Source organism: Colletotrichum phormii (genome assembly GCF_030913505.1).
Source record: "Colletotrichum phormii strain CBS 102054 chromosome Unknown BDP81scaffold_24, whole genome shotgun sequence".
Lineage (NCBI taxonomy): Eukaryota > Fungi > Ascomycota > Sordariomycetes > Glomerellales > Glomerellaceae > Colletotrichum > Colletotrichum phormii.
The window spans coordinates 441,705-455,189 of record NW_026851466.1 but is presented as its reverse complement, the minus strand read 5'-3'; the positions used below and the strand labels follow the sequence as shown (position 1 = coordinate 455,189).

Sequence of the window (13,485 nt, the reverse complement as noted above, 5' to 3'; positions counted from 1 at the left end):
AAATTACAATTGTAATACTAAACTTTTACTTTCCAAGTTTTACTCGACTGTTTCCGGACTGGTTGCTGATGCCTAGCAAGGATATTGCAGACATGCAACCAATCGAAACGCAGTTGACTATCGCTCTCGGACAGCGCAATGCGACGTACCCCTCAGTTAATTAAGCTGGTAACGAGCTCTAACAGTTGTACTTTGCTGGGATCAAGTCTAAATTACAAATTACTTGAAGAAGTAAAAAGTAATTCTATAATTTTGGTTGGTTGGGTTATACACTTTATGGGGCTTCCTCAAGTGTGCTTCACGTCTACTCTAATCTCTATTGTGCTATGTCTTGCTCTTCAATTCCTATGCTGCACGCGTCTGAATGAAAGCAAACAATGCTGGGCCCTGGGAAAGCATACTGCTCGATTGGATGACTGTAGCCGTCCATGAAGCAGGTGCTCTGCAGCCCGAGGAAGTGCCTACCCTCGTCGCAGTGATATTGGCCCAAAGATATTGGCAATTGCGTGTGGAAGAAGTCCCAGATCCCTGTTCAACTCGACTATAGGACTTGAAGTGCCTAGCCTATGGATTCATTAAGAACAAGAGAAATGTTGAGCAACTGTATAAGAGCTCATAGGAAATAAATCACCTTTTCGTATGGCACCTGACCTGACACTGGCTGCTGTGCCGCACCGGCCCTGCCGAAGCCTGTTTACGAAGACGCCCGACCAGCAAGTGAAGTATTACGGCTTGGCTGCTCTAGCACGAATAGGCAACAAGCTTGGCCAGGATTCTTCTTTCGATTGGGGCATCTGCCACTGCATAAAAACCCCAGAGTTTCGTGCCAGTTCCCGGACGGCGGAATCGAGCGTCAGCAGACGCTGGCGGCAGAATGTGCAGCTTCTCGAATGGAATAGGCTGACTTACTCAGGCGCAGTTGTGCTTGTCGTCTTTTGGCTACATAACTGGGCGCAAAAGCAGCACACTCGATATCCTCTCCCAGGTTTGCGACAACTTGCTGCTTCCAAATACAAAGATACTAGCTAACGAGATCTGCTCGCAGCGACTCTCCTCAACCATGGCCAGCAACCAAGCGTCTCACACCGATATCAAAGACTATAGCCCCTCCGTCTTCAGCCAAGACACACTCGTCGCCTCCGACACCAACTCCCTGCACCCGCTCATCCGCAACGCCGAAAGCACCACCGACCAACCGCTCCGAGGCACCGAGCCCCAGCCCGCCCGCTCCGACAACTACCACTACGTCTCTACGCGCGTCGTAAAGGAAATACCCAAGGCCAAGACGCCTTCTGATCCGAATAGCGCCTTGAGCAAGTTCAAGAGGATGCTGAAGCCTCCTGCTGTGGGGGCGGTTGAGGCCCTGCCTACCCACGAGGGGAAGTCGTATCATGTTGACGAGGAGGGACGGATTATTGAGACTACGGTTCGGAGAGCAGGTGAGTGTTGCGAAATGCTGTTCGGCGTTGGAGCTTGCGCTATGCTAATATGGTGATCTCTCAGGTACATCGCGGAACGTCTTTGCTAATGGCGATGCTGGTGGTGGCGGGGGATCCTGAAGTTGACTTGAGGAGCGGACGGGACGTAATTTCACAGGCTGAGCGAACTGGAGAATGGCGAAATTTTTACAATGCAATTTATTCTGCTTGGTATCTAAAACTTTTGAAGTAAATGCCCAACTAAATGCTTTTCCGTGCCTTCCATGTATCTAAGCAAGCCAGAACCAGATCTTCTGCAGCAGGTTCTTCGGGATCGGCTCCTCATCAAGCTCCGCCATGGCCTCCATCTCCGGAACGCCAGTCAAGACATCTACATCAGCGATGTTGCGGGCCATCGGCGTGCGGAACCAGATCTTGTGTCCAATGTACAGCACAAAGAAGATGGGCAGAGTAATGTACGCCGACAAGAAGTCCGACACGCTCCAATGGCCAGGGAAGAAGACCTGGAAGCCGTTGGTAAGGGTCAGGATGACGAGAAGCCCGAGGATGAACCAGGTAAAGTAGGGCTGCAGGGGCGTCTTGAAGGGCAGGCGGTGCATCATGTTGTGGTAGATCATGGCCTTGCGGAAGCGGAGGTAGGTGATCATGACGACGATCCAGGCGATGAAGCCGGAAATGGTGCTAATGTTCATGAACCAAGTGAAGACGGTCGAGGTTCCGCTGCTGACGGTGAGGTAGGAGAGCAGAGCAATCGACCAGGTGCCGAGGACGGCGGTGTAAGGGACACCACGCTTGGTCGTACGGGCGAAGAATCGGGGGGCCTGCTTATTGAGGGCCAAACTGTAGAGGATACGGCTGCCAGAGTACAAGAAGGCGTTGCCCGCACTCCACGCACTAGTAAGAATCGCGGCGTTGATAACGTGGTTCAGACCGCCGATGCCAGCGCGCTGGATGCCAATAACCCACGGGGAAGCAGCGGCGTTGGAGTCGGGGCTGAGGAGTCGCTTGTCGTTGGAAGGGGTGATGGCGCCAATCATGAGGGATCCGAGGCCGTAGAAGATGGCCAGACGCCAGACGAAACGGCGAGCGGCCTTGGGGATGTTGCGACGGGGAGCGACGGTCTCACCGGCCGCGAGGGCGATCAGCTCGGGGGAGGTGATGAAGGCGAAACCGGCGCGGACGAAACCTGTCCAGTAGGCCAAGAACTTTCCAGTGTTTCCGCCGACGAGGTATGGTGTAATTGCGCCTGGGTCGTACCAGTAGAGGAAGCCGATGCGACCTTCGTCGGGGGCACCGCCGAGAATGATGACGAAGCTCACCATGATGAGACCGAAGATGGTGATGAGCTTGATACTCGCGAACCAGAACTCGGCCTCGCCAAAGACTTCAACGGCGAAGATGTTGAGAGCGAGGGTGACGAGCAGAATGATTGTAATCCAGACGGCCGAGGGTACGGGTGTTTTCCAGTAGTCGAGAAGGATTGCGCCGGCCGAGGCCTCGGCGCCAACGAGCATGGCGTATGCGTACCAGTAGTTCCAACCGGCAGCGAAAGCCAAACTGGGCTCGACGAAGCGTTCGACAAAGTAGGGAATCGAGATACCCTTAAGCGGGAGGTAGGTGGCCATCTCTCCGAGATTGTTCATGATGTTCCACACGACAATCATCATGGAGAGGTATCCCATGAACAGCGGCGCGGGGCCAACTGCTGAGAGGATACTGCCTGAGCCGACGAAGAGACCGGTTCCGATGCTGTAGGTAACTGTCAGCTTGCGTTCACTTCAACCCAATTGAGGGCGCGCATAAAGGCGGGAAACGTACGCGCCACCCAGCGCCAGGAACTGAATGTGTCGGCTCTTCAAGCCACGCGACAGCTGGTCATGCGAGTTGACCAGGTCGTTGGGATCGCTGAGTGCGGCGAAGTTGACGTCGCGGGGGTAGTACTCCCCATTGTGCTTGGACTCGACGTCGGTCAAGGGACCGCCGCCTCTGTAATCTTTGTCCGCAGTCTCCATTGTCGAATCGTAGTTGTAATCTACTGAGCTCGACTTTGGTTCGGGCGAAGAAAAGAAAAAGCAGAAGAGCAGTCGAGGGGGAGAGAGTATGCGATGTGGGCGGGCGGGTAGCAATGGTATATTAATACGGCAACTTTTTTTTCTCTGGTCGCAGGCAAGGCCTTGTCGGTGGGCGTCCCCGGCGCAACCACGGAACGATTTCAGAACGCGAAGAGTTGAACGACGCGAACAAAGGGCCAAGCTTCTGGCAGAGGAGGGGAATGGCTACAGTATTATGGAGTCGGGGCGATGGGCAGCATGGCGAAAGCTTCCCGTCTGTCGTGAGACGGGCAGCTTACACTACACTCGTACGTGGGCCTCAAGCTTGACCAAGCAACGGAAGCTGCCTCCGTTGGTTTCTCAACCCATTGTTTTTCTGCCCGCGCTCCCACGCTGATGAGACAACCCTTGTGGACGATGAGTCGGTGTTGCTGGGCATGCCGACGTGACGTATTGATGGTACGCTGTGTGCTCCTCTGCGGCGTGGGTAATATTCGACAGACTGACTCTGCGTGTCTGCGTGTATGCCCAGGCGCGGGCTACAAGTGAACCCTTGTTGGATGTTGTTTGGAGGCGAAAGGCGCAAAGGGCGACTGGTGCAGAAGGCGGGCAGATCCAGTCATGGGGAAGAACTAAACCGAAAGCAGAAACCTAGCAGTCCATCAGCTGTTTCTGTGTGGTAACGTTTTCATGGCGAACCCATGGGGTAAACTCGGAGGGAAGGCTTATCTACTTGGCAGTCCACACGACATCCACACTCGGCCACACATTCGGGCACACCGTATTGATAAGAGGCTAACGTCCGAGGATGGCGCATGTTGATTACTGGAATGAATTGCTGAGAGACTGAGACGGTGAGGAAAACGGGGTGGTTAAAGTGGTTGCAGCTGTCACCGAGAAAATCTGCGGCCAATTTGGAGGCTCAGGCAGAAGGAATTGGGGAACCTCAGGATGAGAATTGGAGGCAGCAGTACGTACCTTCCAGAACAACTGCAAACATCCAAGCCGTGGCTTACCTAAGACCAGCCCGGTACTTTTGTATGTATCCATACTCCGTACTTGGGCAACAGACCCCATATCACGTGGCTGCATCTCAGATGCCACGGCCCACGACGGGGTAAACACCGATGGTACCCGCCCTCATACCAAACTATCACGTAAAACTTTCGTCTTTTTCTCCAGAGTCCCTTGAATTTGGGAATTTTGGGCTGCACGAGCACTCGCCAAATTCCATCAAATCGCGCAAAATTCCCAGTTGCAGTGTCACCATCCTCGGCCTGGGCTCTCGGTCCTGGGGAAGCCTGTCAGATGTCTGATTGGATGTTGGGGAAGTTGCTCCGAAAGACGTCTCTAAACACCGATGTCGATGTTTACCAAACACCTGAATCGCTATGTCGTAATACGGAGACTTCGCGTCTAAATTTGTCGCGTTCCTGGAACTGCCTTGTGCCGAGCCGCGCCCTCGATAAGGATCGCCTGACCAGCACGCAATAACTCAGACGCCCACTTTTTAGAAGCCCAAGTTTGAAGACAATGTTTCCGGAAGGCAGGCTTCTGTACCGCCGCGGTTGATACGAGACGAATCCTAGTGCGAGAAATCTGCTGTCGGCGTTCGCGAACACTACTTGACATTGTCATTTCTTCAGCACAAGGGACCTGCAAAGCTTATCGGCCATGACCAGGGAGCTGGAAAGGGTAATTGATACCGTCCATCTCCAATTCTACCAGTCCCTGTTGTTTGGTACCCTTGATGCGGACGGTGGAGGTTCAAAGTTGCCGTTTCCCCCCATCCAGCACGCCGGCCAAGAGAAATGGAATACTGAACCGACGCCAACTCCTTTCACTAGTGACTTGTCGGTCACCCATTCCGATCCCGATCCCGACTCATAAGTTTCTCTAGCTGAGAGGCGGCTCAAACGTCGTTCTTGGCCGCTCAGAGATACGAACTATCACCGTGATCATGCTTGACTCAAACGTTTTAGTCTTGTCAAACCTGCGTCACCACCATGATAACGACTGGGCGAACCCCGTCTAGGCTTCCACATGTCTGTTGCGCCTTGTTTGCGCCCTTTAATCACACGTCCCCCACGAGAAAGCACGCCACTTTGCGCGCCTGGGTCCGGAGCCCCGGATTCTGAAGGCAAGCACGAGACTCATCTCGGCCAAACCATACTGGCGGCGGATCCCATGGTAATACAGAAAGTTGGGGAGACGAGGTCCAACCTGTCAATTTCAATTTCCATTACGTTTTGGCTTCAAAACTATCGATCCTCTCTTTCCCCATACCCACATTCGTCCGTCCATTTCTTTACACGAATATTACTGCTCGACAATACGAATTCTCTTGACCCGAACATCGAACGCAATCCCATCTCGGCCTACACAAGTTTCAAAGAGCAAGCAAAGCTATGGCACCAGCGGCCATAGCCTGAAGGATCGAGCCACCGTGGGTGTTCGCTCCGTTCACCGTGACCGGAGGCGGGCGAGCCGTGGTGCTGTTGACAGTGATCGTCGGCAGTACAGCAGCCGTCGTTGAGTGAGAGGAAACAACCGGAGGTACCGGAAGAGACGTAGTCGGCTCAGCAACCAGAGAAGTCTCTGTCGAGGTGCTCTCGATCTCGGAAGTGAGGGTGAAGGTTGCGGTGGACGTCGAGGCGAAGAAGGACGTGGAAGTCTCCACGTCCGGAACCGACTCCGTGAAGGAAAGGGTGGACGTCACCGTCGACCCGGGTTCCGTGTTGACACCGCCGGGGCCGACGCATCGCTTGCCGATCGGGCAGCACGCATACTGGCCGTTATTGCCGAGCCAGCACGTGGATGTCAAGGGGCAGCCGCCCTGCTGGTCTGGGCAGCACGTGTAAGTTAGGGGAATGCAGCCATCGCCGCAGTCGTTACGGCCAGACTCGCTGCACGGAATCTCTACTATCTGGCGCTTGAGAGGAGAGAAGGCCTCGTCGGCGAGAGCCAAGGCTGGAAGAGCCAGAACAAGAAGTTTCTTGAGCTGAAGCATGATTGCTATGAAAGCGAGTGTGTTGAAACGAGGGTGAAGAGGTGCTGATGAAAGTTGATCTGTTCGAGTATCCGAGTTGGCCTGATATTCCCTTCTCCTTTCTCTTGGAACTCTCGTGCTTAAGTACACGGCGCACAACGTAAGGCTGTGACATTGGGCCCTGTGCAAATACTCCTCGGAGATGCAACATTTCAGCTGCCACACTGAACGGAGATGAGCAACCAGCAATTACGTGGTGGCGTCCAATTGAAGGTATCACAACGGTGCCATACAGCAAACTGCATCTTTCTGTTCCTGCAGCTAAACTAGCCCGCGATGTCAGAGTCGCTTCCCAAGTGGCCGTTGAGCAAAGTTAGAGGAGGTGATGGTGGCGTCGGGGAACTAGGGTCTGGGGTTAAGCAATTGCTTATTTTGAGGGCTCAGCTTCTTGTGGCTGCAGGTAATCACGGGGAGGAGTTACCCCGCTCGTCTCGATAACCACGATCTCTCGAAGTCGTCAGGCTGAGTGGCTGGGCTGATTCGAGGAACACGATCAACCAGACACTCAGAACCCAGACACGATCACCCTGAGCTAGGCATGTTTCCAGGAGTCTGTCACTCTGTCTGCCTGTCAAACCGCTGCTAGCACTGCAGGTAGGACTTAGCTCCCGTTGATTATGCATTGTTGCGGCAGACTGTGGACATGGTATCGTGCTGCCGAATCAACTTTAAGCTTGTTTTTCAGCTGTCGGCAGCTAACTTTGTTTTAATTTGACTACGGCAAGTGGCTTGCAACGTCGTTGTGACGTTGTCATAGTAGCCTAGATTTCCCTCCAATTGGCAGTGCCAAGTGATGCTTTCTAATTCCCTCTTCTCGCCCTGCAAAACTTACCTCGCAGATAGAAGGGAAAGCATATCATATGTTCTTTGGCCGATACAATTGGGACTAGATGGTATCTCGATGTTTCTCAAGGCTTGCGATCACTGCCCAAGCATCGTGCGTTGACTGTATCAAATATCGATTGGTTCGTAGAGCCATTCCACCCGTCTTTGGGTCTCGGAATGAACTATTCTGTCCCTACATCCTCATGAATGCAGGTTATTAAACTGTCCCCGGTTCACAACGCCCTACCCGTTAGCCCACACATGCGGGCGTCGTGGCACAAATCTCGGACCAGGTACACCCACTCGACCTCAGCCACCAGCACAACCGAACTCAAACGGCCAATGAGTTATCGTGGACGATCAAACAAGTAAATGAGGCCGTCGCGAAAGACTTCTATGGGTCATTAGGCAAAGCTGCGAGCCTGCGAGGGATCTTCCATTTGTGAATGACCCCTGACTCTGACGTGCCTTAGCTTGAAGTTAGCCCCGAGTTAACGGGCGTTCGTGTTCGACTAGCTCTGCATCGTACTTTGGCTAGAAGTTCCAATTCTATTGAGGAATTGATGGCAGTGAATCCTTCTCAGGCTTTGTCTTCGTGTTCCGTACTGCGCTTCTGCAGATGTCGATCGCCGATGACTGTCAACAAACTTCTCATTCGTATCATCTACCAGCGGAAGCTACAACCAACAGCGTCAGCACTACATGACGGCTGAGAGTAGTTTATCTTGCAAGCGAACCGAAAGAAATGTTCGTGGAGACGGCCAAGGCCAGGCGTTCTCTTTGGGAATACGTTGGCTGGAACAGGGAATAGGGCGAAGAGGACGCGAAGATGAGGAAGACGTGAGACAGAAGTTAGAACATAGAATGGCTTGTGAGGCAAAATTGCACCAGTAGGAAGTTGATATTGCGCACTACCCCGTTATCCAACCGGGCATATTTTGGCGAATGAGGGACAAAGACAGGTTTAATTCAGTACATTCTAAGCAAGTGCTGTATCTTCAAAAGTAATGCAGTCTGTCATTTTCCACATTTGCTGGTTATGGCCAATGTCTGCCTGACATCTTGATGTAGGGTCCATGCCAACATCTTCTTAAGGTAGCCTGCGCTGAATGGCACAAAGCAAGAGTCACAGTTGATCCCAGCGAAAGAAAGAGCTCATCATATTTCATCGCTTGATGTTGAATAGAGAGACCAGAATACTCTCTCTCCGAACTTAGAGCGGCGGGCCTCGGATGTGGAGTCCCGGCGAATCTGAACTCGGTGTAGGATCCGCAAGCCGAACGTTTCCAGAATCGGAAACTCGGCACGGTCCGCCCTAGCAGCGCACTAATGACGTTCTTGCCGCTCATCAGACCCCATTCCTCTTCTTCCTCACTTCACTTCTCACACGAAACATTTTCAGATAGCCCAAGCCCGATCGCTACTTACACAATCGCCAAGACTCTCCTTGTTGCGTCGATCAAGTCTGCAAGCTTTACTCTACATCATTGCACCATGTCCGGAGCCAGAGCCGTCGTCAAGACGCTGGATCACCTAGTGCTCACCTGCGCAAGTGTCCCAAAGACGGTCCAGTGGTACACAAAGTACCTCGGGATGAAGGCAGAAACATTCACGTCACCTTTAGAACCATCCGTCCAGAGGCATGCACTGAAGTTTGGCACGCACAAGATCAATCTGCACCAGCAGGGCAAGGAGTTCGAGCCAAAGGCCAAGACCGCGCTGCCTGGCACGGCTGATCTCTGTTTCTTGGTGGATGATGGCACGAATCTCGAAGAGCTCATTAAGGGGTTCCAAGGGGACGGAGTTCAGGTTCTCGAGGGCGAGAAAGTGGTTGCGCGGACGGGCGCTCAGGGTCCTATTCAGAGCGTTTATGTGAGGGATCCCGACGGTAACTTGATTGAGTAAGTACTTCTCAGCGTTGAACATCGCTGGTATCTCACGGGAAAGAACTAACACCAGTATCTGCAGGCTCTCTCATTACAAGTCATAGGTGCCGACTAACTACGCCGTTTGCGTTCTCTCTGCAAATCTGTAGACTATGGGTTGAGGAAATCTCAATATTACATTACTAATACCGAAAATGATGAAAGTTTTCACAGAACGATGATCACTCGCTAGTGATTTCTTGGTCGTTCTTCGTCACCTCTCGCTTCTCGAAGTATCTGATGAGGAAAATACTCGAAAGCTCCAAAACGCCCACTCCACACATGGCAGAGAATCTCACGTAGAAGGAGGGCGCGTATTTACCCACATCGAGGATCATCACTGCAACAATCAGCATCTTTGGAAGATGTCGAGGAAAAGGCAATTACATACCTGGAACCCATGCGATGAAGGCCTGGCCTAGAGTCTGTGCGACTCCGATGACGATTGCGCGCTCCTCCATGTTCTTGTGCATGATGTCAATGCCCCACGCCTAGTCGACGTCAGTGACGGGTCAGAATAACAACAGAGAAAGAGGGCTCACGTAAAGGACTGGCCAGAAGCCCCACGAAGCAGCGTTGATGACATATCCGACAAAGGTCAGTGCATAGCTGGACTCGACTGCTACCATGATCATACCGATGAGGTCCTCTTCCCAGCCCATCAGAGACCCAAGCATGCAGCAGAGTAGTCACAAGGCCGACCGCTTGTGCTGCAGTGGGAAAGAGATTGATTTGGTAGACCGTGAAACGGTCCAAGGACTTGAGCCAGACCGAGAAGTAGTTGAGGGGCTGCGTGACAACACAATGACAAGTACAATCTACGCCAGCGTCCTCCATCTAGGGAGCCACACTTGTAGGAGAGAAATCTCACATCAAGGCGAAGCTGAAGACGTAGATGGGCCAGTTGGTGAATATAGCTGAGACCCTGGCTTTCGTCAAAGGCTCGGGTTTGCGCCGGTCGATCGCCTCCATCAGCGCTATGTGCTTTGATTGCTCACCTGTAACGCATCCAGCGGGCCCTTGTGATATGAGGGTTGTCAGGGACGGCGAAGAATCCCCAGATAGGAGCCCAGATCGAGATTATGCCACAGAAAATGAACAGCCACCGCCAGCCTGGGAGACCAACGGCTCCATTGAGACCCTTGTAAATCGCGGCCTGGAGATATCCGCTGAACATACTGGCAGCATAGCTGGCCGAGTAGAAAATCGAGATCCGTTTGGAAAGCTCTGCGGGACGAGTTTAGGGCAAAGATAAGAGTTTTTTTGCGAAATGACGGCTCTTACCTCGCGGGGTATACCAACTCCCCATGATGGTTAGAACGACGACGGCAAAGGGGCTTTCAAGAAATCCAAGCAGGAACCTCATAGCTAAGACCTGACGAACGTCCTTGACTGCGGCAAAACAAAAGGTGACAATGGTCCAAAGGAGCTCGGTCATGGGTAGATAAATTGAAGGGCGAACTGGCAGCCATTAGCTTTTTTGGTTGAAGATGAGAATAGATCGCACCCCAGGGACCTACTACGAGTGAGCAGGAACTGTGAAGGAAATTGGCCGACTAGATACCCGCAAGTAAAGAATGTTTGCAGCAGGTTGTACTCATTGCCTTGAAAGTCTAGGTCCTCTTTCATGCCACTGACATACGCATTCGCTATCAATGGTAAGGAATTTGTTTTCTTCACTAGGATCAAGATTATGGTCCTTACTTATGTTACTTGAGTCAAGTAGTCTGACGAAATACCGAAAAGTCGCCCAGCTTCTGTTGTAGCATCGTCAGTCCAGCTCTGAGGCCAAAACTAGAATTAAAGTGTACGCTACAGCACAAAGAAGTCGAGACGTTGTATAAGGCGATGTTCTTCTTTCGTTCGAGGACCGTCCCATATAACACCTCTCATGAGGTCCCATTTCGATGACGAGGGTCTCTGAGATCCAAGGATATCACCATCATCTCTTTTTGATCCAATTTTGGAGTTCATGGTAATCGAAAATCGTTGGGTGGGTAGTTGTAGATGAAATTTGACCGAGAGAGAGTCCACAGGTGGGAAAGATGCATCGAGATAGAGGGTACTTCAGAAGTCCCTTGCGTCCTCAGTGATAAGAGCGAGGTCGGAAGAGCCCATTCTCGGCCTGTTATCGAATTCTCGGAACTGATGCAAGTTTAGAACAAATGACAACATAACGTGCCGAGTGGGGGTTTGCATTGATTGGAGCCAGATCCCGGTTCTTATGCACTCTTCAGTAGTGAAATCCAGCAACCTTTAGAGGCCAACATGGTCCCGTCTTTCATACTCATCACGGCTCTAATCATATCTGTATTGACTGCCAATGTGGTCCTTGCGGAGGTGTTTCTGATCAGCACCATAAATCCGCTCACGTTCCCGCCAATTGCCATTGCCTTTCCGTTGTTGCGAGGCGTCCACGAGGGAATGTCATCGCCACGATATTTGAGACTACTGACCAACGAATGTACACGCCCGTCAATCGTTGCATCATCTGGTCTGATCTCGGCATCGAGGTCATATTTGGCAAGGTCTATTCCAGCATTGCCTGAAAAGAATGCAAGACCAGCCTCAAAGCTTGCATATTCCAAGGCTTTGCGGTATTTCGCATTAGCCTCTTCGTCTGTCCTTCCGATAATTGGCGTAATGACGGCGAAGATCTTGACACTACGAGGATCACGACCAGACTCAGCTGCTTTCTCACGGATGGCGACTACGCGCGGCGCCAAAATGTGAGGTGAAAGCCCCGATATCATGATACCTTCGGCATGCTTGGCAGTAAAAGCTATACCGGCGCTGTGGGGTTGTTAGTTGTTCCTAAATTGTGTATTCTGTGTGATTTGTACCTACGGCGATGTCCCTGCTTGAATCAGAAACGGAGTTCTCTGAGGCGAAGGATGCAAGATGTGAGGGGCATCCACATTGAATCTTGCCGTGTGATGCTTGATCCAGCGTATGCGACTGGGATCAGCATAAGTGTTGCTTGTTGCATCCTTTTCGAGAGCGTCATCTGCCCATGAGCCTTCCCAGATTCTGATACCTTAGTCCTAAATCTTTATAGACAGTCATCGAACATACTTACTTGTAGACCAACTCCATGTATTCATCAGCAGCGGCGTATCTCTCATCGTGTTCAACATAAGGCACACCGACCTGTTGAGCCTTAGCCATGTGCTTCAATTGCTTGCATGAGGAGTCTAACGTACGGCTTTAGCAGCGGATTCCTTGAAAGAAGTGACAATGTTCCAGCCAAAACGGCCTTTCGTAAGATGGTCAAGGGTTGAGAATCTTTTGGCGATGACAAATGGTGCCTCATAACTCGTACTGGTTGTGACGATGAACCCAAGCTTCTTTGTCATAATTGCTATCGCTGTCACCGGCTACTCCTAGTGTCAATGCATGGTAACCGACAAAACCAGTAAATTCGTTGCTTACTATAACAGGATCACCCATGGGGAACGGGCAACTCGTTCGTATCGTCGGTTCGGCGCTTCCCTTGTAAACATCGTGCTGACCAAAGGTATCGGCCAATATCAATGCATTAATGTCTCCTCACTCAAGTGTCTGCGCGAGATTGGTCCAGTAATTGAGATCCCCAAACTTGTCGGCGACTTCATCATCGCCCCTGCGCCACTGGCCGAAGCATAGGTGGCTCGGGGTGAACATGTCAAATACATTGAGGATTATTTGCCGCTTAGCGGGAGGGTCCATGTTGGCGGGGCAAACCTGTGCTGCGTTGAGTCGAGCTCAATGGAGGATATGTGCTGATACTGCGTCTGTTGCCATCGGCGAAAGAGAACATTATTCCCGTTGATAAACCATTGCCTCAGAATTGAAGAATCACGCAATCAACCTGTGGCCGATTTCGGCAGCAAGTACGGATGCTTGAGTCTCGCAATTTCTTATCAGAAATCCGGACAAAACCGGGATTTAGCAGATTCGCAAGCTAGACTGTGTATGGCGTGTTCTACACATTCGCATCCGCACCACCGCGGTCACTGACCGAGACCCCAATGATCTCTCGGTCCAACTGACTCTCGCTGGCCGCAACGGCAACGGATCAACCGTCATCACTACCCGCAAGGCGACCTTCCAAGGTGGAAGTGCCTCTGGCTTATGGAGGGAGAGGATCAGGGCCAGTGGTCGGTTTACACAGCAACTGGAAGCGTCGATGCTGACGGATGGAACACCAGCTTTGA

The 13,485-nt window shown here is 51.9% G+C and overlaps 5 protein-coding genes across 5 annotated transcripts; 2 read left to right on the top strand and 3 right to left on the bottom strand.

Annotated features, from left to right (window-relative positions):
• Positions 1 to 719: 719 nt before the first annotated feature.
• BDP81DRAFT_109851 (uncharacterized protein) lies at positions 720 to 1,599 on the top strand. Its single transcript, XM_060581460.1, has 2 exons — positions 720 to 985; positions 1,046 to 1,599. Exon 2 carries the CDS (start codon positions 1,061 to 1,063, stop codon positions 1,493 to 1,495), a length of 435 nt encoding a protein of 144 aa, XP_060440492.1. The 5' UTR covers positions 720 to 985; positions 1,046 to 1,060; the 3' UTR covers positions 1,496 to 1,599.
• Positions 1,600 to 1,708: 109 nt separating this feature from the next.
• On the bottom strand, positions 1,709 to 3,451 carry BDP81DRAFT_330144 (amino acid permease; the record flags this gene model as incomplete). Its single annotated transcript, XM_060585376.1, has 2 exons — positions 1,709 to 3,188; positions 3,258 to 3,451. The coding sequence occupies 2 exons, from the start codon at positions 3,449 to 3,451 to the stop codon at positions 1,709 to 1,711; spliced, it is 1,674 nt and encodes a 557-aa protein (XP_060440491.1).
• Positions 3,452 to 5,731: 2,280 nt separating this feature from the next.
• On the bottom strand, positions 5,732 to 6,981 carry BDP81DRAFT_437698 (uncharacterized protein). The gene has a single exon (XM_060591251.1). The coding sequence runs from the start codon at positions 6,498 to 6,500 to the stop codon at positions 5,880 to 5,882; it is 621 nt and encodes a 206-aa protein (XP_060440490.1). The 5' UTR covers positions 6,501 to 6,981; the 3' UTR covers positions 5,732 to 5,879.
• Positions 6,982 to 8,764: 1,783 nt separating this feature from the next.
• BDP81DRAFT_437696 (Glyoxalase/Bleomycin resistance protein/Dihydroxybiphenyl dioxygenase) lies at positions 8,765 to 9,451 on the top strand. The gene is made up of 2 exons (XM_060591250.1): positions 8,765 to 9,265; positions 9,333 to 9,451. The coding sequence occupies exons 1-2, from the start codon at positions 8,859 to 8,861 to the stop codon at positions 9,352 to 9,354; spliced, it is 429 nt and encodes a 142-aa protein (XP_060440489.1). The 5' UTR covers positions 8,765 to 8,858; the 3' UTR covers positions 9,355 to 9,451.
• Positions 9,452 to 9,460: 9 nt separating this feature from the next.
• BDP81DRAFT_484307 (major facilitator superfamily domain-containing protein) lies at positions 9,461 to 11,807 on the bottom strand (the record flags this gene model as incomplete). The annotated part of the gene is made up of 10 exons (XM_060595101.1): positions 9,461 to 9,629; positions 9,681 to 9,780; positions 9,959 to 10,126; positions 10,181 to 10,214; positions 10,288 to 10,516; positions 10,574 to 10,750; positions 10,810 to 10,938; positions 10,994 to 11,046; positions 11,106 to 11,207; positions 11,662 to 11,807. 10 exons carry the CDS (start codon positions 11,805 to 11,807, stop codon positions 9,472 to 9,474), a joined length of 1,296 nt encoding a protein of 431 aa, XP_060440488.1. The 3' UTR covers positions 9,461 to 9,471.
• Positions 11,808 to 13,485: the final 1,678 nt, after the last annotated feature.